Source organism: Mustela nivalis (assembly GCF_964662115.1).
Source record: "Mustela nivalis genome assembly, chromosome: 1".
Taxonomy (NCBI): domain Eukaryota; kingdom Metazoa; phylum Chordata; class Mammalia; order Carnivora; family Mustelidae; genus Mustela; species Mustela nivalis.
The window spans coordinates 129,333,079-129,361,045 of record NC_139020.1 but is presented as its reverse complement, the minus strand read 5'-3'; the positions used below and the strand labels follow the sequence as shown (position 1 = coordinate 129,361,045).

Here is a 27,967-nt window from a genome sequence, read left to right as displayed (position 1 = left end):
CAGAAGACGACTAGGTTCAGGTTAAAATTCACTGATATTTTTCGATATATAATATGGTTTTTGGGCCAGGATATAAAGGGGAATCTTTTCCCCATTCCCCATCCTCTGTATCAAGAGTTTGGAAATGTTGAGTATGTAATTGGTGTTTTTGAAATCCTGTCACACAGACTTTTCTGGAAGTGTTTACCATTGGACTCCATTCCAAGCACTGTGACATCAGGCACTGTTTAAATTCTTTAGCATACAAAGATTTCATGAAACAGGGAAAGGAGAAAACAGCATTCATTTTATTGAACAAAATATTGGGAGCAGAATTATATATATAAGGTGATCAGCATCACCGTGGTCAATGCTGGGATGGGGTGGGAACAAGAGACCACATTAGTAGATTAGGAGATTAGATTAGCATTTTGAGAATTATATTAGTAGATTAGATTAGCATTTTGAGAATACAAAAACCTCTTTGAGGGAACAAGCCATAAGAGACTCAACAATAGAAAACAAGCAGAGGGTTGAGGGAGGGAGATAGAGAGAAAGTTGGATGGGATTAAGAAGGGACCTTGTTGGGTTGAGCGCTGGGTGTTGTGAGTGAGAACCACTGAATTCTATTCCAGAAACCAATATTGTACTGCATGTTAACTACATAAAATTTAAATTGGAAAAGTCAGCTTCTTTGAGTCGACTCTGAAGTCCTCATAGGGTAGAGAATGCAGACCATAGAAGGAAGGATAGCAGCTGAAGAATGTCTCGTGCACTGTATCTGGAGCACAGTTACTTTAATGGGGAACAGATTTCTGAAACTGTGGAAGAAGCCTGAATGACACTGTTGAGCGTGTATGTGGGATTTGGGAAGCATTGCCACCCAATGTCATGAATTTCTTACTCTTCCCAAGGTTAATGTTGCTGAAAGGACATGCTGCTGTTTATTCTGCAAGTGCATTGGAGGGGATGGCATAATGGGGGATCCTGGACCACCGGGGAAAAAGGTGATTTTAGTTAAGATTTACGGTTCACTTTATTTGAATGTTGGATGTCTTTCAGACATGGGTTTAGGTAGAAACAAAGGATGATTTTCACTTCTCGGTAGAGCCTCTGAGGTAACTACTTATTCTCCATGATAATTAGATAGCCCTGGCTTTCCCTTGGCATTCTAAATGGGAGTCTTCTCAAAAGCTTTCAGTTCAAGTGTCCAGAGGAACAACTGCCAAGATCCTTGATTATCTAGTGTTCCAGCAGTGATGACAACAACCGGAGAAATCAACTGTGATCTCGGTGTTGAATAATGAAAACCTCCTGAATACCAATGTCATTTCAATTTCCACTTTTAATGACTGCAGAGTCATTTAAATGAAGTAGGGAATGTTTTGGGTAGTCTGCTGATAAGCAAATGAGATCAGCTCACCCTATCCTCACAAAAGATGTGGCAATGTTTCAGTCAGCTTTAGCCAGACCGAAAATGTCACAAATAATATGCGCAAAATTGCCAGTCATAAAACAGTAGCCATTGATAGATTTATATATCTCCTAACCAAAAAAAGTGTATATACTCTTATAAAAAATATGATTTGGGGCTTTAGGAAATGCTAAAATATGTGCAGACATACTATGGATGTGTTTAATAATTTCAATACTGCTTGTTTACGTGTGTGTTTGATTTGTGAATAATTTGTAGATAGCACCATAACTCCCAAATCAACATGCTCGTGTCTCTGAAGAAAATTTTCAGACTATTTCCTGAATCCTTCCACTTGATATAAGGAGAATGGTAGATTTTTTTATATTTAAAGCTGGGCTCAGAAAGAATGAAAAGAAATGTGTGTGGTCTATTTTTCTATGTGTAGCATAGATCCTAAAAAAGATTTTTTTTTAATAAAAAGAGGATAGTTCTAGTCTGTCAAGGGCAAATATAGCTGTGTTGACTGGAAGGTTTGTCTGAGAAAAAAATATTCTAGCTCTATATATAACCCCAGAGAGAGTTATGGACGGCATTATGACCCACACATTGCACACACTCTTGAGTTATCTGGATACTTGTTTCAAAACTACATTTATTTTTATGTGTATAAATACAGCCTAGGTTGTGGAGATAGGATTTTTTTTTTTCAAACTCCCGTAATTCTACATAAAGTAAAACTACAATGAAAATTCAACTACAATGAAAAACTACAATGAAAGATTTTTTGCTTTATTACCTTTGGTTTTTGGTCTGTGGAGTGCTAATGCATTCTTCGTTTTCTTATTTCCAGGGATCCCCAGGTTTTAAAGGCAGTGAGGGCTATCTGGGAGAGGAAGGCATTGCCGTAAGTCAAGGTTTTTTAAGCCTCTATTTATTCCTGAGAACATATCTACAATAGGAAATCATTGTGTCAACTCAGAAGGAAACAAAAAAGAATTCATGTGCAAAATCTGAGGTCTTTTCTAATTCTCATCGGGCTTTGCTTCTGGTGGTCAATAACGGTTTATTAACCTACTGTCTCCTCTTTGGCTGTTCGCCAACGCTGCACAATGAACTTAATGCGGAAGTTATTTTCTTCACCAGGGGACTCAAATCACTGCCATTTCCCCCTTCCTGATCCATTTTCACAGGTAAACCAACCCCCACATTTTTTATCAAGGACCTCTACTCTTTTTCACATCCATCCATCCATCTGTCCACCCATCCATCCTTCTTCCTTTCTTCCTTCCATCTGCGCATTCATTTAACAATTATATAGTGAGCATCTTACCACTTACCATAATTAACTTCTCCATTCATGTATTCATCTAACAAATATATATTAAAGCATTCTACCATGTCTCAGGCACAGTGCTAGATTCTAGAAATAAAAAAAATAAAAGAAAAAAATATGATTCCTATCTCAGGTAACTTCAGACTAGTGGAGAAGCAAATGAGTCAACCTTGTTTCTAGTTGCTATACATAAGGGTTGTTCCAATGGTACAATCAGGTGCATCGTGGCAAAGCACAGCAGAACAAATACTTAAGAGCCTTGATAGCAGTTAAGGCTTGGGAAAGGAAGGCTGTGAACAAGGGGTAATGTTTGGGCAGACATCTGAAGGACAAATAGATATTTCTTCACGCAAAGTTTGTGGGAGAGAACATGTTACTAGAGAGAGAACAATGTGTTCAATCATGACTCAGTCAGAATTTGTGTGTATGTGTGTAGAATGGCACCTAGCCAACCTGACTGGAACCCAGGACACAGTGAGGAAGTTATGTGGCAAGCAAGACCCAGATTATAGGGAATCTTGACTATCCTACAGAAGATTGGGTGTCTTCCAGTTGATGGGCAGTCACTGAATGATTTTAAGCACAGGAGTAAAAAATGATAGGGGCATAGATTTAGAGCATACTCGGCTGATGTATTGATGCTAATAAGGCAGGGGTTACAGGTAGAAGTCTTGCAGTAGTTGGTGCAACACAAAGCAGTCCTAATCTTAGTTGGGGGCAGTATGAGTGGTTAAGGAGGATGAATTTATGTAATTGTGACCTGGGGAGAGAGAGAAGCAGAAGATGACCTCTTTGTTTCCAGATCACAAGACTGCACAGACTAGTGGGGTTACCAACATAAGGATGGTAGGAATGACGTTTGGTTAAAGGCAGAAAAAGAAGGAAAATGGATTTTTGGATTAGAAATCATGCTTAGATCTTCCTTAGATCATACCTAGAACATCCTTCTTTGGGACCTCACCAATTCTTCATTATCTGTTCCCGGGATATCACCTGAAATTTTGCAATACGTTTCAGCTGCCACTTGTTTGTATGTCTGTTTTATTTAGGTAGCACCCTTCCTAGGGCAGTATCCAGGTGGGATCCAAAGCACAGGTCTGTCATCAGAGTAGTTCTAATTTACTTCCATTATCAGGTATAATAAGCATGAATCCTGGATTTTAAACCACGAGCAGTTATGCATTTTTTTCTAACACAAAACTTGTAAAATTTCTAAGAATCCAGAGTACAATGGAAAAAGCTCATCCAAGTATGTTCCCTTTCTCAGGGAGACCGAGGAGCCAGTGGCCCAATGGGAGAGCAAGGCACTAAGGGATGCTATGGTGCCAAAGGTCCTAAGGTAAGAGCTGCATAAGGCATTGTGAAGTACTCCCAACATCACTTCCACTTTCTTACACTAACCACTACTGTCCTTTCTATTTTCAGGGAAACAGGGGACTAAATGGACAGGAGGTATGGTACCAATCATATCCATTTACCTGCCCATCTGTTACCTAGAAATATTTTTATTTTTTGAAACTACTGACCAACAGATCATGCAAATGAAATTTCTCTTGATCTTCCTTTATTGCCAGCCATTAGATTTTGCTTATTCTTGTCTTTCATTGAAGGCAGGGTGTATTATTTGTTCACAATTTCTATTATTCAGCCATCTTTGTTATTACTCAGGACTAGGCTGTATATGGAAGACAATATTAGACTTGTCGGGTGTCTGACTTCTTTCCACATAAATGTGTAATACACTCTATTCTGCTCATATCTGACTTTTCAGGGAGAAGTTGGAGAAAGTGGAATTGGTGGATTAAATGGAGAACAGGTAGAGCCTTTTCTTTGTCCCAGAAAGGCCCTTCTGAGCTATTTCTCATCAAGAAGATGGAAATTTGAGTTTATGTTTCTGTTTTTTAGGGTGAGAGTGGTCTTCCTGGAGAAAAAGGAGAAAAGGGTGATGAAGGATCCCAGGTAGGGATTTAATAAAGAGACAACAAGAAAAATGTCCTGGCAGTTCGAGGTGTGACCAACAGAGTAGAACAGCTACCCGAAGCATATCAGTCAGCGAGTGCCACTAAACGGCTTTGTGACAATCAATCACAAAACCTCAACTGCATACAGCAATAAACATTTCTTTCCTGTGTATCTACGGTTTGCAGCCCAGATCCCTGGTCTAGGCTGAGCGTGGCTGACCTTGGCTCAGCTATCTGTAGGCTGGCTGGTGGCTTTATTCCACATGTCTCTTATCTTCCTCCTAGAACCAGGAAGCACTGTCTAGCTATGTTGGCCTTCACCTTTTCATAGCCATGGCAGATGCCCAAGGGAACAAGTAGAAACACACAGGTTCTCTCAAGGTCTCTTAAGGCTTAGATTTGGAACTCTCACAGCAACACTTCCATCTCTTTCTGTTGGTCAGATTAAGTCATGGCCAAACTCGGGGCTTAAGGATTCATGTCCCACCACAGCTGGAAAGCATTACAAAGTCACATGGCAAAGGGCATAGATACAGAAGTAAAGAATTAGGGCCATTAATGAAAAGCAGCTACCACACTAAGAATGGTAGCGGGGTGTTAATAAGAGTCTGTAGTGTGGGGCGGCACAATGAAAGTGTATGCCACTCATTCCCATCTAGAATAGACACCGACGGCAGCCATACTGTCATCATCCACTTTGTCTGCCTTTGGAGAGTGAACAGCTGAGTCAGAAACCCAATTTCTAGCGGATACAACCACCTTGAAGAAAATGGATAATGTCTCTGAATCACAGCTGCTTCATTAAAGATACAATTATCATATGGTTTCACTTATTCATGGAGCATAAGAGTAACACAGAGGACATGGGGAGATGGAAAGGAAAAGGGAGTTGAAGGAAGTTGGAGGGTGAGATGAACCATGAGAGACTGTGGACTCTGAAAAACAATCTGAGGGTTTTGAAGGGGTGGGGGGTGGGAAGTTGGGTGAACCTGGTGGTGGGTATTATGGAGGGCACGTATTGCTTGGAACACTGGGTGTGGTGCATAAACAATAAATTCTGGTACACTGAATAGAAATTTTTTAAAAAATTTAATTTTTAAAAAGATACAAATAATACCTGGTTTATAAAGTAGCTATAAAAACTAAGACAACAAATATGTCTGGAACAGAGATTTCATCACTGTGGTAAATAATTGAGATCACTCTTAGACTATTTATATGATGCCTGAAACTATTTTTTTGGTTGTCAAGCTTAAAAAATAACTCTAGTAGGAAAAATTTAATTATTCAAATCAGGGAGAAGATAAGCTCTTTGGTTTTACTAATGTTATTAAAAATTCTTGTCTTGTCCTTCTGATCTGTATTATCTTTAGGGAAGCCCAGGAAAGCGAGGGGTTCCTGGTGAACCAGGTGCAAAGGGCCTGCGAGGAGACCCTGTAAGTGTTGGGGCTGTGCGGGCTGTGAGCTAAATAGGACTTGGTTCCCATCATCTTCTTATAAGGAGAGAACCCCACTTTATGATAGTACAGTAGCAATCCTGAGTTCAGATCATCACAGGGACAACTCTTGTCAAATTTTAAAAGCAGTTCCCTTGTGCTGGGTCCTCTTCATCTATGGAATGAGCAGGGACAGTGAGAAGATCTTGTCCATTGCTGGAGCATTTGTTTGAGAATACATATTCAGAATCGTTATTGTGCTTTGGAGCTGTCAAGGAATTACAGTCCCCTTCATTCTCTTCCTCTGAGTACCTCAAAATATGAATAGGGTGGAAGAAACAAAGCCACCTCTTTTCTTCCATTCTCTAAGAGTCTTTTTCAATTAAGAATATGAGCTTAATTTTCTTGAATCCAAGCCCAGCTAGGACTATATCAGGCAACACCTGATATGACACAGAGGTGCCCGCTCTCCGGGATACAACCTAGCTGAATAGACATGACCCACACCAATGTACAGGACATGCCAGGTCCAGTGAAACATCAGTGCCATTGGACTTCCGTCACCCCACCCACACAAAAGTAAGTCTCCCAAATCTTAATGAATTAAGATTTAGGTTTGTTTATTAAACTTTTCTGCTGAGATATAATTGACATAGAGCATTGCATAAACTTAAGGAGTTATAAGGTATTGATTAGGTAACATTTATATATTTCAATATGATTACCACCGTAGAGTTAGCTAACTCCTGTATCGTGTCACAGAATTATCCTTTTTTGTGTGTGTGTGATGAGAACATTTAAGAGCTAGTCTTTTAGCAGCTGTAAAGTATATACTATTGTTGTCCATAATCACCATGCTAGGCATTATCTCTAGAACTTAGTTTTGAACTATAACATCAGAAAAGTACACATTACAAATGCACAGCTTAATGAATATAAATGTACTTGTGTACTCAGCATCCAGGTGAAGAAATAGGACATCCCAGAAATCACCCCCCCATCTACATCAATCTTTACCAGCCCCACCCAAAGGTAATCACTGTCCTAAAACCATAAATTAGTTCTACCCATGTACCTGAACTTTAAGTAAGTAGAATCGTATGGGACACACTCTTCTGTTTCTGGCTTCTTTGGCTCAAGTTTATGCTTGTGAAATTCATCCATGTTTTTTGGGTAACAATAGTTCATTCAGTCTCATTAAACTTAAGCCTTTTTAGCCAGTTTTCCAAAAACTTTGTACTAATTCACACTTCCATCAGCAACGTACCATAGCACTGTACTACACACACACATCAGAATGGCTAAATTTTTAAAAAGCTGACAATAATAATTGCTGAATTATGGATGTGGGGCAACTGGGACACTCACAGGACTTTGTATACTGGAGGAGGAGTTACTGAAGGCAATGGATTGATCAGTGAAAGAATTTAGGGCAACAGATTGAGAAATATAAATGTTAGGTACATATCGAAGATAACTGTTTTAAAAGCAGAGGAATTGGCACTTGAAGACTACATTGTTTAATAAGTGATTTTTTAAAAAAATGATTTTATTTATTTATTTGACAGAGATTCACAAGTAGGCAGAGAGATTGGGGGGGAGGTTCGCCAAGCAGAGAGCCCGATGCAGGGCTCGATCCCAGGACCCTGGAATCATGACCTGAGCCAAAGGCAGAGGCTTTAACCCACTGAGTCACCCAGGTGCCCCCAAGTGATATTTTTTTGATAATAGTCTGATGACCTGAGAATTTTGAAACAACTTCAAAGTACCTAATTAGAAATCAAAAACTGTTGGGGCGCCTGGGTGGCTCAGTGGGTTAAAGCCTCTGCCTTCAGCTCAGGTCATGATCCTAGGGTCCTAGAATCGAGCCCTGCATCGGGCTCTCTGCTTGGCGGAGAACCTTCCCCCGCCCCATCTCTCTGCCTACTTGTGATCTCTGTCTGTCAAATAAATAAATAAAATCTTTTAAAAAATCCAAAACCAGGGGCGCCTGGGTGGCTCAGTGGGTTAAGCCGCTGCCTTCGGCTCAGGTCATGATCTCAGAGTCCTGGGATCGAGTCCCGCATCGGGCTCTCTGCTCGGCAGAGAGCCTGCTTCCCTCTCTCTCTCTCTGGCTGCCTCTCTGTCTACTTGTGATTTCTCTCTGTCAAATTAATAAATAAAATCTTTAAAAAAAAAAAAATCCAAAACCAAAAACTATCCATAATAAAATAATAAATAGTAGTTCAAAAGACATTTCAGTCATCTATGTATGAAGGCTAAAATTTCCTTGGGATATTGCTATAAAATTGCCATGCACTTTGGTCAGAACCGCCTCTTCATTGTCTGCTAAGTTGTCTGTGCAATTCCTTAACACTTTTAAAAAAATTTGAATAATGTAAGATGGTTTTATCCTTTTTAATGTTCTATGACTTTGAGATCGCTGAAAATTCAACCTGCTAGAAATTTGTGATGTGCTGTCACGATACTAATTTTAGATAGTTTTTTTAATGCATGATAATTCTTCCCACCCACTTGGGAGTATACATCTCAAATTGAAGACAATTCTCTGAGCCTTTTTATATGTGGTTTTTATGGGTTACTATTTCAGGAAAAATTTGGGAGAGCAAGATTGATTGAATAGCTGGAACCCACACATGATCAGATTATTCATAGGAATGCATGCAAATGGCACAAATTCCTAAAAGTCTGTGCTTATTCAGACAGAACTTCCAATCATGTGAAAGCTAGTTTGGGTGTTTGGAATTACCTATTTTTAAAAATCTCGTATAATCTCATGTGATACAGGGGAAAAAACTGAACCAGATCGTTTGAGCCACAGAATTTAGTAAGGTTCATCATTCTAAACCATATCATGATTAGAAGCCCATGTTGAATCATAAATTTGCTCTTTTGCCCAGTTGCATAGAAAGAACTTGAAAGACTGGACAGATCATATTCAGACTGACCAAACAACTAGAATGTTCTATTCTGTAACATGTAACTTTTTAAATGCCATCTCTTCAATTAAATAGTTTGGAGCTGAACCTCAATAAGTTATTTATTTTATTTTAATAAATAATATTTAAATATTATTAATATAAATATTAAATAATATATAAATATTTAAATAAATAATATTTTATTTATTTATTTTATTCCAGCGGAATAAAATTTTGCACTTTACATGATCTTGTCCTTTTTTGGCCAAAATACAATTCTCTAATATTGTAATTTAGGTATACCCTGCTTAGAGAACTTAACAGACAAATATTTAAACATAAACCAGAAATTGTAGAAAATAATCTTTGGCTTTGGTATATGGGAGAGAGAATGAATTTTTCACATAAATTCTGGTAATCTCAGCTATAAAGTAAATTCTAAGTTCGTCTTTTTCTCTCTGATAGCCTACAAACTCTGTAAGCATAGAAACTATTTATTTAAAAATCTTTCTAAGTATTTGGAACAATGACATGTCCGTGTTGGTGATCTTAAATTACTTATTGATTGATGAAGTTAATCTGGGCTGCTATCAGCCGAACAGCCCAGCAGCTGGCACTCAGCAGGACTGGATAATTCTTGTCCCCTCTCAATTTATTGGAGCACTGACTGAACTGACTGGCTCAATTGATTGTCCCAGCATCATGGTGATACTGCCCTATCGGTGGTCCTAACTATCCAAGATAGAAAGCTTTCAGTTTGGCCTGCGAAGGTTAATATCCCACAATGAGTTCCTGCTAGAATGTTTGTATGGGTACTGGGGGAAACTCAAGATTCCAGAATTTTCTGAAAACTGGAAGAGTAGCAGCGAACATATGGGGCTAGAAGGCTACCAGGTGTCCAGGAGAAGAGATTGAATGGCAGATACAGTCCTCAGTGCTTCTCGGTGTACTTATGTTCTTATGGTGGAACCCATTACAGATGTCTCCCTTCTCCCAAAGGTAGGGGAGAGTAAAATTCTAACAACCTCAAGTATAAACTTGTATAGACCCCAAGAAAGAAGAGCAAACATTAAGAGAAGGGGTGGCAGTAGTGAGAAGGAGTACCTCCAGAACCAGGATGAGAATTGTTAAACACAAACCATGTCACCCTTGCTTCTCTTGGTGATGCCTTCTATGGTGAGCTCCTGCTCCCCCATGCCACCCACATACACAGACAAACTCACCTTATGTCTCCACTCTCTTCTAATAATGCGGAACACGGGACAAAAAGAAATCATGTGCAGCCATTTGTAAATTTTACCTATCTATGCTTTTAAATGGATTGGACTTACTTTGTCAATTTTTTTTCAAGGGGAATGAGTAAATGTATTATATGCAGTTACATTTTTAGGGAGAGATGTTCAAAGTTTTTGTTTTCTGTTTTTTAGGGAGTTCCTGGATTTGACAATACCATAGAAGGACCTAAGGGCTTGAAAGGACAACGTGGAAGACAAGTAATTATGTGGACATTTGAAAGAAAACTTGCAATGATGTACATAGTTGATACAGAAAAAACCATTTTTAGGAGCAAATATATTTTTTCCTCCTCCCTATCTGCTACTCTAGGATTCAAAAAACATTCCTTTGTTCTTCTGAATTTGGGGTGACTTGCTTCACCAAGCATTTATGAATGCAAACATCTAAGCCCCAACTTAAAATGTAGGGCTAGCTGATGGAAAGAAGCCACTAAATTGTTGTCCTTTCCAGGATACAGAAGTCACATACCCTAAGAAAACTTCATATTATTTGTAGTACATGATAAAAAGAAAAAGATCTGGTAGATCTATACAGCTTATAAACTAAGGTAAATCTCTTGGGATTAATCTCATGAAATCTCACAAACCACAATGTGTGATCATCTAACCTTATTATTCAGAATTTTTAAAAAGCATAATTATCTGGAACATGAGTTTCTCTCAGTCTTCTTGATGAGGAACTTCCCTTGGTGACTTCACCTGGGGGAGAGGTCTGAGGTAGTGGAAAGAACTTTACTTTGGGGACAGGCCCTCATGCTCTGTGCCTTACTGGCTCTTTAGCCTTGGACCATTTTCTGTAAAGCTCAATTTTCTTATCTACAAAAAGGATAAATAGCCTACTTTTGAAGATTATGATGGGAATTCAGTGACTGACCTTGCCACATCATAACCCTTAGGTAAAGCTACCTGCCATTTTTACTAAGTGGTAATTGTAAGTCTCACATGTTTCAGTATAGACTCACAATTTTTCCTTCCTTTTCTATTTTGGGAAGACGTATGAGTATCGTGAGATTTTATTCACATGCAGCTGTTAATCTACACAGGTTAGCCAAACAGAACAAGAAGTCTCAAGGTAGAAATCCAAACCAGTCATAGCCATACCTGACGCATGCGTCATTATCCACTGTGGCAACACAGTGAGGATAGATTGATTCAGATACTCTATAACTTACACCCAAAGACAAGTTAGACAGTGGTGATGAACAGATAAAGTCATGTCATTAGCATTTTGTCCTGTAGTTCCTCATTTCCTGCATAGACATATGGTTTATTACCAGTGGAAGCAATCCACATCCAGAGGGAGGATAACTCCCTAGTTAGTGTGCATGCATCCACTTTCCCTGCAGCACAAGCAGATGTTGAAGAGGAAATGTGTCAGTGCTGCCTAATTACTGTGGCCCATCTGTCTGTTCGTTTGACAGGGTAGAAGAGGCTGGCCAGGCCCTCCTGGAACACCAGGCTCCAGAAGAAAGACAGTAAGAGCCCTTCTAGACAAGGAGACCCACTGCTCCGGTAGCCTATATTGTGATAAAAATGGCTGATTGTGGGGAGGGGTTGGGATGGTTCTGCTGGGGCTCGCTACCTTGGGGACACTTGGGAAAGCTCTGCGAACATAGCTGGCAGACCACATGTGGAAAGCCCCGGAAAAGCTGAGGCAGGAAGCTGCTGGTTGCAAGGAAAGTTACTGATCAGGAGAAACGCCTAGGCAAAGAGAGCAAAAAAGCAGCCAACTAGGGGAAGAGTGGTGAAAGTTTGGCCTTCTCACTGACTAATTGCCATTGACAGTATGTCATTTTGAGTCCCAGACTCCATTCTTCTGCCAAATTTTATGACTGCTTAGGAAAGTCAGTCCTAGTGTAAGTCCTCTGTTCTTCTATATTCACTGCCTTGTGAAGAAGATGTGTGTTCCAGGACACAAAAACATGTTCTTGGTGGAGTATAATAGCTGATCCAATAAACTTCTCAAACAATACAATGCATAATAAATGCAGTGTACTAAACTAGTTTTTATTTGTGCTCAGTCCTAAAGCATATATGTAGAGTACTAATTGAGATTTAGTTGATACATATTAGTTTCAGGTGTATAACATGATTTGATACGTATCTGTGGCTGTGAAACAATTGCCACAATAAATCTAGTTAACACCACCATGTGTAGTTACAAATTTTTCCTTATACTGAAACTTTTAAGATCTACTCTCCTAGCAACTTTCAAATATATAATATGGCATTATTAGCTATAGTCTCCATAATTTATTTTATGACTGGAAGTTCGTACCATCTGACCCATTTTACCCATTTCATCCATCCACCACTCCTTACTTCTGGCAACTACTGAAAGTTCTCTGTGTCTAGAAGTCAAGTTTTTGGAGTTATTTGGTTTTTTTTTTAATATTTTTAAGATTCTACATATTAATGAGACCATATAGCATTCGTCTTTCTCTGACTTATTTCACTTAGTATAATGCCTTCAGGATCCATCCATGTTGTCACAAATGACAGGATCTCCTTTTTTTATTGGCTGAATAATATTTTGATATCTATATATCTATATCTATCTATATATCTCTATCTCTGTCTATATTTCACACATCCCTTGTCCATTCATTCATCAGTGAATTCTTGGGTTGCTTCCATGTTTGGGCTATTGTGTAAGTAATGCTGCAGTGAACACAGGGGTGCAAATACCTCTATTATTAGTGTTCTCATTTCTTTGTATATATAAACCCAGAAGTGGAATTGCTGGATCATAAGGTAGCTCTATGTTTAATTTTTTGAGGAACCCCATACTGTGGAAAAATTAGAATGAAATTGGATTATTTGTTTATGCAGCCTTTTGGGGTCTAATTTAGATGTTTTGTCATATTTTTTCAATAAGTACTTTTTTTTTATTTGACAGAGATCACTAGTAGGCAGAGAGATAGGCAGAAAGAGAGGGGGAAGCAGGCTCCCCACTGAGCAGAGAGCCCGATGTAGGGCTCGATCCCAGGACCCTGAGATCATGACCTGAGCTGAAGGCAGAGGCTTTAACCCATTGAGCCACCAGGTGCCCCTCAATAAGTACTTTTTTAAAAAGTTTCTGTGCCCGACTACTTGGAAGAGCACAGAAACTATAAAACAAAATTTTTATCTAATAAGAGATAACTAATTAAATACACTTAAATACTTGCATTACGTTCTATATTAGACCTGTCTTTTTTTCATTTTGCAGCATTTCCTTTCCATTCTTCGTTTTCTAGCTTTCTTCAACTTCCTCCACCTCCCTCCTCAATTCTTTATGTTATTTATTGAGCACAGATAAGACCTAGTTTGATATATTGCATTTTTTATGCATTGTATTTTCTGAGCAGAAGTTCATAGAACCACCTATTACACTTCATCAAGAAAATATTTTTGTAACTTGGAAGACCTCTTCTTTGCTAGGCAGAGAAAATGGAAATGGAAACAGAAGTTATATTTAAAACATGCAGAATTTAGTTTTTGGGAAAACACTTTATTATTGCTGCTGTGTTAATGCACCTAAAGATAAAGCAATACATTTGCTATTCATTTCACTTTCTAAAAGGGTGTAGCCAGCTTACATACCCTGGGAAAATATTTTGAACTTAAAGAGTATCATCCAAGATTTCCTGGCATGGGATGTGTGCTTTTATTGTTTTATAGAAGCTATAGTCTCTCTAGAGGCTAACACAGTATCACCATGTATTGTTAAAACTGCACAACTCCCGAGAAATGTGTCCCCATTTGTGCTGTAGATTCAGCAGTGTCATTCAGGAGTAAAATTGGGACTTCCAGCTAAAGATGGCAAAGTCCATGTGTTTTCTTTTCCTATTCCTTTTTGTGCAACTTACCAAACACAGCACAAGAAATTAGAGATTAACAAAGAGTGACCACATGTGATGACAAATATCGGTCAGTTCTTTTTAAATCTAGAGCCTAATGAAGGGAGGCTTTGGAAAGCTTATACCTATACTTCAGACCTTGTCAGGGATCAGACTTCTCTAAAAGGAGCTTTCGGGTTTTGAGAAGAGCAGAGAATATACCCATAGAAAGTGTAACAGAAGAGGCAGAAATCATGGGAAGCTAAAGAATATGTCATTTTTAAAATCTACAACCAGCAGTCTGGTCCATGGAGGCAGCAAAGATTGAAGAAAGAGTGACTGTTGTAAAGCTGTGATTTAAGGGGCTTTATGGGAGTTCCAAGAATCTCTTAAATGACCAGATTTGAAGGGAGAGGTAGCATGAGTTAAAGAAATACTTCATGCTACGTTCTAGTAAACCTGGCAATTCACAGACCTGTACCCTTGGGGATAAAAATACATGTTTATAAAAAAATAAAAAATTTAAAAAAAAATAAAATCTTAAAAAATAAAAAAAGATAAAGAAATACTTCATGGGGGTGCCTGGGTGGCTCAGTGGGTTAAAGCCTCTGCCTTCGGCTCAGGTCATGATCCCAGGGTACTGGGATCGAGCCCCGCATCGGGCTCTCTGCTCAGCAGGGAGCCTGCTTCCTCCTCTCTCTCTGCTTGCCTCTCTGCCTACCTGTGATCTCTGTCTGTCAAATAAATAAATAAAATCTTTAAAAAAAAAAAAAAAAAAAAAAAAAAAAAAAAAAAAAAAAAAAAAAAAAGAAATACTTCATGGTAAGAAAGGTTTGAGACAACATATCTATATCAAAGCCACTGACCTAGGTCCTGCTACACCACATACAGTTACTCAGTAAGTAGGTGGCCCTCTACAAAAGTGATTAATAATCAGAAATATTATTAATCTTCATTATTAAATGGTTATTAAGACTTATGCATAGAAAGAAGAGGAAAGCAACATGAGCAAAGGGCAAATAAACCCTCACTGGGAGGGGAATTATTCAAGGAAAAGACAGAACGACTCTGGCAAATAGTTCTCTAAAGTCTTGAAAAAACTAGGGCTTTGCAATTGTTCTAAAAAGAGTCTAAGGAACTGACAAGATGATAGAAAGTGAAGAAAGCAAGCTGGTAGTGTTTGGGGGTGATCAGTGTGCAATATAGGTTATGAGCAACAAAAAAATAAGAATAAATAAGACTGAAAATGTAGTTGGACATATAGTAATTAAGAAACTACAAAAGCAATGATAGAGATAGACAATGGAGAGTCAACAACTGTACAATTTGCAGTTCTGGGTATTGTAAAAAAATATCCAGAAGTATAATAAAGAGAATTCCTTATAAAATTCTCAAATGTGCAGGATAAAAGGCATCTTCTGACTCAGAAAAAAATTGATACAAAAACATTAACACTAAGGTGCATCCTAGTGAAATTACCAAACTTGTTATGTAAAGGAAGAAACTCCAAGAATTTCCAAAAGAAGGAAAACCCAGTCTGTCTTCAGCCTTCTTCACAATGATCAGGGCCAAAAGGGAGAGCAGTAGAATAGGTAAAGTTTTGAGGGAAATCCAGGGGTCCAAGATTTTCATACCCACCTGGTAGTCCTTTGTACATAAGAGTAATTAATACGATCCAGCCTTAGAAAATTCAGGCAATACAGCGCCCATTTACTTTGTTGTTCTATTAAATTCAAGTAAAATTCAATACATTTTAATTTTATAATAGCATAAGTACCATGACCCTTTCTTAATTAAATATTTAGAACTCTGTTTGTAAACATGCATAAAAAGATGGCAGGAATCATGATTGCCAAATGTTAACAATAGATTTATCTACATAGGATTTGGGATGACTTAGATGTTTGTTTTTTTTCCTGCTTTTGAATAATTAAAGATCAGCCTGTATCATATTTATAATAATGGTAAAGTCATTATCCTTTCAGAAAGAAGAAAAATTTATACCACTAACTGAAAAACTCTGAAATTAAGGAGGGCACAGATTGCATGAAGCACTGGTGGTTATATGCAAACAACGAGTCCTGGACACCACTTCAAAAACTAATTATATACTGTATAGTGCCTAACATAATAAAAATGAAGAAAGCAAGGAGGGAGGGAAGGAAAGAAGGAAGAATTTTTTAAAAATGTAGATAGATAGTATTGAGGACTCCTTTGTGCAACAAGATTCTGCTGAAGTGAAAAGTGACTGGAGGATGGTGGTAGGGTGTGGCAAGCAGGGAAATAATAGCAGTTGACCAACTCTGAGCTACAAAATCAAATAAGACCTAGTTCTTACTCTCAAGGAACCTAGAATCATGTTAAGATTCAAGGGATGGTGTCTCAACCTATTATTGACTTTGGATCAGGTAATTCTTTGTTGTGCAGAGTTGTTTTGTGCATTGTAGGATGTATAGTGTTATCCCTGGCTGTACCCATGAGGTGTCAGCAACACCTCCAACTTGTGACAACAAAAACTGTCTCCAGACATTGCCAGCGAGGGGGGGTTGTAAATCCCCCTCTTGCAATTTGAAACCATTATTGAGAGGGGGATGGAACTTCAGGGATAACAAGCTCAGTCAGCAGTCTGTAATGGCTTGGACTGAGAGGGTCAGGGGAGTAGGATCAGGACCAGAAAGCCACAGCAATGGTGCAGAAGGTAGGAATGGGAGATTGGTTCTTTCTGACCCAAACTTCACTGAGAATTAGAACAGATTCTTGTGCCATGGATAATGAGAAGCAACTCTAGTCTCATACTAAAACATGGCCTTCCGTCCTACAGTCTAGAGAGCTGTTAGCTATGCTTTTCCCTTTTCAACTCTCTTGGCACTACTTTAAGGGGCAGCCAGAACTGCCCCCAGGCAGTCAGCCATCATTGTAAATGAGTGTCCTGCTTTTTTTCCGTGAGGACTGTGTCTCAAATCAGTCTATACCTATCCAGGAAAGTGGGTCCTGGTAAACCATCAGAAAGCCAAGCTACAAGGGCCCAGCAAGACTGAGTATCCTGTTCTAGGTCTTCTTACTTGCAGGATGACTTTGGGAATATTTTCTTTCTTGATGTGCTCATTCCTTTTACAGATAAGTTAGACCATGTGGATGTGTTACCAGACACCTGCAAGCCCCTGGGCAGACCCATGAAGACATTTTGGGATTTAATCTTTCCCATCTAAAACATTAAAAAATGTAAAAAAAAAAAAAAGGTGTAAAATAATCTCCCCCATTTTCTTGTTTTCTTTCAGTTTCTCATACCTACCCAAGGTATCTCAAATCCATGATTTCCATTTGAAATTTAAATCCCAAGTAGCCATTATGAAAGCCCTAGGTGATGACTTCCAGAGAGGTTTCCATTATTTGCATAAAAGAGGGTTAAAGTCTGTCTTGTCTGTTAGGAGTAGCTTATAAACTCCTGCCTAGGGACAGAAGTCAGTTTTTACTTACCACCAGTCAACCCCAGTGCCTCTAGGGGGCTCAATGTTGAGAGCCCCTTTCAAAGTCGAACTTTAAAGATACAGACACCAAATGTTTCTTGATATTATTTCAAACACTGTGACAGTGGACCAGAGAAAGATTTTTGGATGTAAGGTCCAGTTTCATATCCCATAAATTATATCCTATAGGAAGCCCTTTATTTTGCCTGAATATAGGTTCAGTTGTGCCTACCATACCCAGGTGTATCCACTTAAAGCCCAAGTCTGGCCATGCACATTTTCTGCTCTAAGGGCCCCAGTGGTTTTGATAAAGGGAGTATGAACCCTTCAGTTTAGTAATCCTACTACTCCCCTCTTTCCTCACACCTTTGACCCAGAAATAGTCAAATACACACTATCAAATACATTTCCTGTTTTCCTGCCTCTACTTCATTACTTGGGCTATACCCTTTACTAGAAAGACTTCTTTCATTTTCGTTTTCATCTACCCATCAAACTCCTAACATTCTGTGAAACCCATATCAAAAGTATCTTCCAGGGTATCTGGCTTGGTTTAGTCAGTAGAGCATGAGACTTTTGGTCTCGGAGTTGTGAATTCAAGCCTCACCTTGGGTGTAGAGATTACTTTAAAAAAAAAAAAACTTTTAAAAACAATCTCCCTCTAGGAATATTTTCTTAATTTGACAAACTGGATATAATTGCTTTTTTTTTTTTTTTTAATTTTCAGCATAACAGTATTCCTTGTTTTTGTACCACAGCCAGTGCTCCATGCAATCCGTGCCCTCTATAATACCCACCACCTGGTACCCTGACCTCCCACCCCCCACCCCTTCAAAACCCTCAGACTGTTTTTCAGAGTCCATAGTCTCTCATGATTCACCTCCCCTTTTAATTTCCCTCAACTCCCTTCTCCTCTCTATCTCCCCATGTCCTCCATGCTATTTGTTATGCTCCACAAATAAGTGAAACCATATGATAATTGACTCTCTCTGCTTGACTTATTTCACTCAGCATAATCTCTTCCAGTCCCATCCATGTTGCTACAAAAGTTGGGTATTCGTCTTTTCTGATGGAGGCATAATACTCCATAGTGTATATGGACCACATCTTCCTTATCCATTCATCCGTTGAAGGGCATTAACCGATATTCCATCTTCCCCTTTCTTATGGCATTTGCCATATTATGCCTTGTAAATATTGTAATATTTATCTCTTCACCCCCAAACCCAAGATATGAGGGTCTCCTGAGGTGAAGAACTATGTGTGTGTGCATATGTGTGTGAAATCTTTATGCTCCTCTGGTTCTCATACAATATTCTTTGTAGGTAACAGATTATTTGCAAATATTTTTCTGAATATGACTGAAGAATTGAACCAGAACAGATAAATCCTTCGAGAGAGTTTCTCTTCCTCCCTCTGACAGAGAGGATTTAAACTCTCATCTCAAAATGTTAAAGAGGTCTCCATTTCTCCAGATATACACAGTCTGTTTCCTAAATAACAGTAGATTTTAACTGAAATATGATTAGAAGAATTTAGAGTCTGCAGTACTGTCCTCACGTAGAATTTTGATCTAACAATTTCAAATTTCCATCAAGAAAATGTCATCTGATAATATACTGAGTTTTGCAAATCCTGGTGTCAGTCTTGCTATGACTTTACTGAGACATCCTGTTCTAGGTCTTCCTCAGTTAGACAATAAAACATCTGTGTGATTTCAGATTGTTGATCTGAAATATATCCAGGCCCTGACCTTACATATGAAAGAGTATTAGGAAAATTCCACTTGATTATGTAGTGCTATTATTTTGATTGACTATTTCATTAACCTACTGAATTGAGAACTTCTGAATATTTGGGCTGATTCTCTGATTTTTGACAGATAGCTTATTTTTTGGCTTTTTAGGGGGGAGAGGGTAAAATTAGTCTGGTTATCTTTAGATTCTGAAATTAATCTATAATAAAGTTCAAATGAGTCAATTCTCCCAGTTTTTCCTCTGGTTTCCCACCTGTGGCCACTCCATTCCTGATTTTTGGCTTACTTGATAGTACTTTGGAAAAATGCAAAGAAATTAAATTCAAATCAGCCAATTTTGGAGCTTGTGATCAGCTCTAGTAATAGTTTAGGGGAGGACAAATTATTGAACACAAACTGCTCTCTTAAGTATGTACAGGTTTCAGTTGTCTCTGTGATTTTAATAACCTATTGCCCTAGGATAAGAAATTCAGAATTGGCAACATTTTACTGTCCTGGTGCAGTGGATAATTAAATGTTTTAAGCAATATGTGGGAACTTAAAAAAAAATAAAGTGAGTGCCTTAAGGTGTTCATTACTAATTTAAATATAAAAAGCATTTTTTTCAGAGTTAATGGTACCTACCTTTCCTATTTTAGGCAGCTCATGGCCGAAGGGGACATACAGGCCCACAGGTATAATTTTTTTTTCTTAACTCCAAATGATAAGTATCCTATGTCCAATCAAGGAATAAGAATAAAGGCTCTGAGAAACCTCTTTCAAGACTAAAGTTCTTCCACTTTTTGATGATATTGGTTGTGGAATAAAATGTTACAAATATTTTAGATTACAATTTCCAGAACTCAAATTGTAATGTGAAGACTTGGGCAGTCCAACCAAAGACTATAAAAAAATTAATGACAAGAAACACTAGTTGGTCCAATTACTATTAAATTTAACTTTGGATTTCACATGCAAAGTAGTAACTCAGTTGAGTGATCTTTTAGATTTTAGTTCAATTAACTCTGAAACCTTACAATTTACATAAACCCTTTATAAACTGGGAGTACGTATAGCAAAACCCTGATACATATTGGACATTCTGAGTGTTTTATTCAAAAGTTTACTGTACCAAATATTATATCTTATCTTCTTTGTACATGTTGGTGTTATACATGCCTCATGTATCTGTAATATTTGTGAAAATATTGCAACTGAGAATTTATGCAATTGAGGAAACACAGACCCTCAGGTTGAAAATACAATGAGGGGGGTGCCTGGGTGGCTCAGTGGGTTAAAGCCTCTGCTTTCGGCTCAGGTCATGATCCCAGAGTCCTGGGTTTGAGCCCCACATTGGGCTCTCTGCTCAGCAGGGAGCCTGCTTCCTCCTCTCTCTCTCTCTGCCTGCCTCTCTGCCTACTTGTGACCTCTGTCAAATAAATAAATAAAATCTTTAAAAAAGAAAATACAATGAGGATAAACAATAAATCTGCTCTCAATCATATCATGATGAAACTCTGGAATGCTAAAGATAAAACATCTTAAACATGACCAGAGAGAAAAAGCATTTTTACCCTTGAAAGGAATAACAGATTAGATTGCAACAGACTTATATTTGGCAATAAAACATGGCAGAAAACAAAATGATATACGCAGGTACAGAAGAAAAATAGCTGTTAATTTTGAATTTTATACCTCGCTGAACTGTGAATGAACATGTAGACATTTTCAGACCAACACCAAGAGAGTTAACCATCTGCAGACATTACTCAAACACCCTTCAAGGTTAGACCTCAACAAAAAGAAAAAAAAAATCCAGAATAACAGCACGAAATAAGATTGGGGAGAGAATGTGTTGAGAAATTCCTCTGAGATCTAGGAAAAGACAATTAGCAAGGGACATTCAATCACATCTGTATAATAAATGGGGCATAAACTTAGGCTATCCCAATAGTTGACTAAATTATGCTTTTTAATCCTTCCTTTTCTTTGGAATTCTTATCTCTGTAAGAGTTCAAAGGCAATGTGAAGATACTGCTTAAATTTTGACCCATAGATATTTAAGCTATTTGAATGTAGTGTTGTAAGATGTCGGGATATTTTTGAAGAAAATGTTAACTGAGTTTCTTCAGGCCAAATGCCCAAGTGAAATACATTACAAACATTACAAAAAAAAAGGAATGTGTGAGTGTGCATATGTATAAAAACTTGAAAGAAAATATACCAACATAGTAACTGTGGTTCTCTCTGCTTGAAGAGATTATAGAAAATTTTTATTTCTTTATCATTCATTTTTTTTTGCCAAAGATCCTGCACTGACATTGGGTTAACAGTATATAATCTTGTACATAAAGGAAACAAAATTCTCAGGAAATGATGTTAACAGGTTAATTCTCTCTCACCACAGGGGAAAACAGGCATCCCGGGCCCAGATGGACTTGAAGGCTCATGGGGACTTAAAGGCCCTCAGGTACATATCAGAAGTAATCAGGGTTTGAGAACATAAAGAAGAATCTGGAGTCTTCAAACCTCTTTGCAGAAATACAGATGTTTAAAGTGTTTTCAGGGAAATAAAGTAAGGAAGCAACAAGACCAGAATTTGGTCTCCTTTAAGTTTTGTCCTGTCAAGAGACGAAAAGAGAATGAACATGCTGGGTAGTGCCCTTGTGCAATGAGTTCAAACTAGCTAGAATATCTAGAGGAGACCTTGAACCAAAGAAAATGTTGAGCCTCCAACCTGGGAATTTTGGTCAATGTAGCACGGTAAGAACCCAAAACACACATATCTGGATGACTGTGTGGTAGAAAAAACTGGCTCTACTCTAGGAAAGAATTGTTCCAAATACAGCTGAAGTCTTCAGCAGAGTGATCTATAGTGTGGCACTCAGCCTGCCTTCTTGCTCACTTCCCCAGAGAGCTGCCTCCAGCACTTTTTCCTTTACAAGGAATAAACCATGGTTGGCTCTTAAAAGCAATCACATGAGGGGAAAGAAGCATGTGCCAGAAAGAGCAAAATGTAGCCTGGAATAATACTGAGAAGGGAAAGGAAGTCCTAGAAAATGCTGAGGTGACGGAAAGGAGGTCAGACTATAGAAAATTAGAACCTATTTTTTTTCTCTCCAAACTTTGTTTTGAAATCTTGAGAAAAATTGTGCTGTTTGGTAACTGCAGGACAAGCAAAGTTTCTATAATTTTTCAAAGTTTTAATCCACATAGTAAAAAAAATAACTATTTTGTGTTGGCAGCTTGGTACGTGGAAGTTGGATGAAATATCCTTAGACATCAGATGAGAAATTGTGTTCACACTTTTACCAAGATTTCAGAGCAGTAAACAGTCTGTCCCCTTGGACCTCTGTCTCTTTTGAACTTGATTGGGTTTTGTTTGTTTGTTTGTTTGTTTGTTTGTTTTACTTGCCAGCTGAGGAAAGTTCACATTTCTTATCTTCAAGTGAGACATTTGCCACTGGGGTTGTGGGGAAACATTTCAATAGATTGGCTGGCTTTATTTCATGCTAAACAAATAATACAACAACATCCCTTCTTTCACTTTACAGACTCTTCTTTTGTGACATAATTTAAAAGGAAATGGAAAAAACCAAACACAGCATGAAGGTTTCTCTGCCTATGTACAGAGGCCACAATTAATAGGCAATATAATATTCTAGAAGTAGAATTTTACCACATACTATATCTTATGACCAGTGTTCAGTGTGATTATTGAACAGAAAATTCTTTTTAATATTTTGGTTTCAGATTATGTAATTAGGGATTATTTTCTTTATCACATAAGAAATATATGCATTTGGAGTCTAAAGATGCTTAGGATGATTAGAAAGCAATCCTGAAAAATTCAACTGTGTACTATTTGTTCAGTCAACTGTAAGTGCCCCCAGTGGCCTAAATTAAAAATTGGACCTTTGTATACATACAAGGAGAGCTCACAGGTCAAGACAGAGCCAAGGACACGAATAGAGTTCTCTTTTCAGTTTCTGTCCGTGTGACTTACTTATCATGTCCATCTTTAATATTCAAGTTAACATTCAAGTGTTCTCTTCTAGAAAGAAAATAATGCTTTAATTCTCTGTATGCTCTGTATGTATGTAGGGTCCCAGAGGAGAGACTGGTGTGAAAGGCGAGAAAGGAGGTCTGGGAAGTAAAGGTCCTCAGGTATGTAATGAGAGAAAATGACTGCATCTGGCTTTGATCCTGGCTTTCATACGGATGTCCTTGCAGTTTCTTTTCTGCAGAAGGAGTTATTTACTGCCTGTGAACCAGCAACATTTTGAGTTTAGTGTTCAATGTGATTGAAAGCCACATCATATTGTGGTCTATACCTTGCAGGGTGGGCTATCTTTCTGTCAGACACAGAGGTGGAAGATGGCTTATAGCCCTCTTTGCCTCAACATCTCAGCCATTACTGTGGGTTAAAAATTCCTCCTCTGTAGAAATCAGGTCATGCCACTCCCCTGATCTCCTCAAGGGCTTCCCATTGCACCAAGAGTGCAACCCTCTTCAGTGCTCCTCAACCTAGCTACACATGATAATCTCCTGGGAAGATTATAAAACACTCCACCACCTGGAACCCTCCCCAGACCATTTAAATCAGAATCTCTGAAGGTAAGGCCAGCATATCAATAATTTTAAATTCTCCCCCAGGCGATTCTAGTAGACAGACCCAGTGCTGGGACTGACTTTCCCACATCACTTCACCAAATATAAAGTGTCTGAGAATCACCTGGACAACTTGCTGAAGTGTGGATTCTGATCAGTAGGTCTGGGGTGGGTCCTGAGGTTCTACACTTCCAGTGAGCTCCTGGTCAGTACTGATGCTGTTGGTTCCCAGACCACACACTGAGTAGCAGATCCCTACATGATGTGGCCTTTGCCTAACTGTTATTATATTTGTTTAGCTTTTTGTCTCCCCTTCTACACTATAAACTCCCTGAAGGCCATAACTTTGTCTTACTTGTACTATATCCCAGAGCCTAGAATGACAGGGCTGCCACACGGTAGAGCTCAACAAGTATTTAAATAATAAATATGATAGTTATTATTATTATCATATCATAATATTTACTTATTATATAATAAGTAAATGAATGAATGAGACACAATTGGGACATGCGCTTGACTAATGGGATAAAGGGAATATATTCCTTTGTGTCCATCAGGCAGTGGTCCAACACATAAGTGACCGTGTTCATCATCAAAATATTTAAGAAACTATTTGCATAAACCCATATCTCTTGATGTAATATTTTAAACCCTATTAATTACTGCTCATCAGAATATTTGTTCCCAGTTTGATGAATGTACTCCTTCAAACAGCATGAAAACTTTAAAAATTTCATTGTAGAACTAATTGAAAAGTAACAGTTTTGTATTCACATCCTGAATCATTAAAAACTTGCTGGCACCATGAGTTAGAATTTTTTTAAAAAAATCAACAAATGCCGAGGGAAACAGGTGATTATCTCATCTGTTTGTATAAAATACTAAGATGTAGATGGGTTGAAATCCAAAGAACTTGGTAATTCTCTTCTTCTAGAAACCAAAATTGTATCTAAGTGACTATTGCTCAAATAAGTTATTCCATTTGCCCTGTAGTGTACTTGTCTGAGTGAGACCCCTTTAATCTTGCTCTGGCAAGATTAGTTATAGTTATAAATCATTCAACCTCTTGGCATTGCCAACTATAGTCAAAAGGTACCACTTCTCTCTACCTCTTCCATTTATCTGGCTAGAAACCATGATTTTCTTTCTTTGCTTGCTTTTCTTGAAATACCCTTGTCAACACAGTGAAAGTGCTATTTCAAAGATGTGTAGAATTTTTTATATTCAGGATATGATGAATGGGATCTCAAAATTGTTGTTTCCAAAGGAAAGCCACAGGAGACAAACACTACCAGGTATACAAGAGAATGTTATTCTCTATTGGCTCTATAAATCCACTGACATAGGCTTAAGAACTAGCCTCTTAAATGGAATAACAGGAGTGTTTTTTGTTTTGTTTTTTAAGTAAGCTCATGCCCAGCATGTAGCCCCACATGGGTCTTGAATTCACAACCCTGAGATGAAGACCTGAGCTGATATCAGGAGTCAGATGCTTAACCAACTGAGCCACCCAGGCATTCCTCACAGGAGTGTTTTTTAACTGAAGACTTTAATTTTTTCTTAGTATATACATTTAGAAAAAAGCATGTGATTTCTGTTGACAGTGTTCTGAAGGCTTATTAATTTATGCACTGTTGGGGCATTCTGAATAAATCAAAATGTGTTAATCCAACCAAGTATATGGCTATGATATAAAAGAAATATAGTCCATGGCACAATGAAAAAGAAAGTATAACTTTGAAAAGAACACATATTCTTTTATACCTTCCTTTGTTCCCCTGTTTGGTTTACCCTAGGGTACTACCTTAATGTAATCAATGCCTAGAAAAGGAATGGAAAATCAGACATACTTAGTAATTCTAGTTAGTACTGGAATTATTCTTACTTGTTTCAGTCAAATAATCACTAATGTCACATGCAATATCAAGAAATGTTGGAATTATTCCATGCACATTTGGAACACAAAGTAGAATTTCTGTTGTCGTCTTTATAGAGCATAACATAGTGGTCAAGGGCATAGTGCCTGAAACTAAGCTGCCTGGGTTTGCCAGTTTTGTACCTTCTTAGGTGTGTGGCCTTGGGTAATTTATTTAACCTCCCTGTGACTCAATTATCTAATTTAGCAGGGACATTTTATGCCCAAAGCATGAGAGTCTCCAATCCAAGGAAGGCCATGATAATAATAACAATATAACAACGTGTAATCTGAACTGCAATGGTTGGATTTCATCATTCTGTATAATCTAGGATGGATGATCCATCAACCATTCCTTTTACTCAAATATTTACTGAGTGCTTCCTGTATGTAAGTCCTATCTTGTAGGACATATAGTAGGATCCTACAGTAGGATAAAAGCACACGCTCCCAAGGCATCTCAGTGGCTCAGTGGGTTAAGCGTCTGCCTTCAGCTCAGGTCATGATCCCAGCATCCTGGAATTGGGCTCACTGCTCCATGGGGAGTCTGCTTCACCGTCCCCCTGCTTTTGCATTCTTGCTAGCTCACTCTCTCTCCCTCCAAATAAATAAATAAAAGATTTTAAAGAAAAAAATAAATAAAGGACATGCTCCCAATCTCGTAAAGGTCACCAACACAAACAAATAGTTGAGACGTGACGTACTAAATGCTAAAACGGAATTGCACCCAGGGTAGAGTGGTGGGAACAGGAACTTTTTGGAGCAGGAGAAGAGTGATTTAGCTTTTGCAGGATAGGGAAGTGTTTTCCAGGTGACCAAAGGAGAGGCAGGCATCTGGGAAAAGGAGCCGGGTAATCTAAAAAGAGATATCAAAGTGAGTTGGGGAACCATAAATGGTTCAACATGGTTGGAGTATAGGATGCATGAAAGCTTAGAAGTTGAGGTTAGAGGCTGTGTCTTAGATTAGCACTGTCAAGATCAACATCTCGGATTTCTTGGGGTTTGTTCTTGCATTAGCCACCTCTTGCTGGCTCTTGTCTTTTATTTTCTAAGAATTAGCTCATATCGGACTCTTTTTAAAGACACTGAGCATTTAATCTCCTTGGGTAGCTCCAGCCCAGCCTGACAACTTACTGATTGTCAGTGTAAGCAGTTTTACCCCATGAAAATAAGTGACAGGTTTCCTTTTGAACATGAGAAGATCCTAAATCTCGTCTGCCTGTGCGGCCATATTCCATCCGAAGTCAGGGTGTCCTTGGCACTGCCCCAGACATTAATCCCAAACTCCTACTTCAACCCTTTCTGATAAGATGCTATCTAAGTTTTTAAAAACATTTACACTCTAAACATATCCTATCATCACTTAACACTTGTATTAACCAGTTGTGATTGCAGAAGGTTCTGTGGCAGAGTCAAAACATGAGCAAAGGACCACCAGGCCAAGACCTGAGAGTGGAGAGTAGATCTGGCCCCAGCCTCCTGCATCAAGCTTGGAGATTCATATTTTTAAAATTCTAGTCTCAGGTGGTGCATGATTAGTAGAGTTTAGGAATCCTGTCCCAGACACAGGTCTCAAAACAGCAGAAAGAATGGCCAAGAGGTAAGTGTAGAGTCAGAATCGGGTTTAGCTCCCTTCTTAGCCTCCTGTTTGGTGATTTGGAGTTAAATGCTTTGACAATCTGATTTTTATTTGTAAACAGTAGTGTTAATCATATTTATCTCATTGTGATTGAGAAAGCATGTATAATGTCAATATATACTTCTGAACATAGAGCTTTTCACAAAATAAATGCTCAATAAAAGTCTGCCATTACAACAAAGCCAATAAAGATTTCACCTTTAGCTGGTGCCCTTTTCCTTTGAATGCCCTAATCTTCTCTTTATATTCCATAGATGTTCTTGCCCTCAAATCAAAGCAACTTTTTTGACTCTTTGATATCTTGGGGTGGCAGGGAGTTTTTTTTAGCTTTCCTTTAAAAACAGTCCCTATACAGTCAGCAGTATTTGAGTAGTTAATACATCCGGGTAACCATTCATGGAGCTTGGGACCCATTCAAGGAGTCACAAATCCCA

General features: G+C 38.3%; 1 protein-coding gene across 5 annotated transcripts in view; it reads left to right on the top strand.

Moving 5' to 3' along the window:
• COL6A6 (collagen type VI alpha 6 chain) overlaps positions 1 to 27,967 on the top strand; it is a 144,825-nt gene that overhangs the window by 57,412 nt on the left and 59,446 nt on the right. For 4 of the 5 annotated variants that reach the window (XM_082684218.1, XM_082684219.1, XM_082684221.1 and 1 more), the window contains 12 exons: positions 894 to 986; positions 2,247 to 2,300; positions 3,997 to 4,068; positions 4,155 to 4,181; positions 4,501 to 4,545; positions 4,635 to 4,688; positions 6,064 to 6,126; positions 10,475 to 10,540; positions 11,764 to 11,817; positions 20,025 to 20,060; positions 21,773 to 21,835; positions 23,470 to 23,532. In XM_082684218.1, coding sequence (XP_082540344.1) covers positions 894 to 986; positions 2,247 to 2,300; positions 3,997 to 4,068; positions 4,155 to 4,181; positions 4,501 to 4,545; positions 4,635 to 4,688; positions 6,064 to 6,126; positions 10,475 to 10,540; positions 11,764 to 11,817; positions 20,025 to 20,060; positions 21,773 to 21,835; positions 23,470 to 23,532 — 690 coding nt within the window. Of the gene's footprint in view, positions 1 to 893; positions 987 to 2,246; positions 2,301 to 3,996; positions 4,069 to 4,154; positions 4,182 to 4,500; positions 4,546 to 4,634; positions 4,689 to 6,063; positions 6,127 to 10,474; positions 10,541 to 11,763; positions 11,855 to 20,024; positions 20,061 to 21,772; positions 21,836 to 23,469; positions 23,533 to 27,967 lie in introns of all 5 variants that reach the window. The other variant, XR_014299073.1, reaches the window with a different exon arrangement.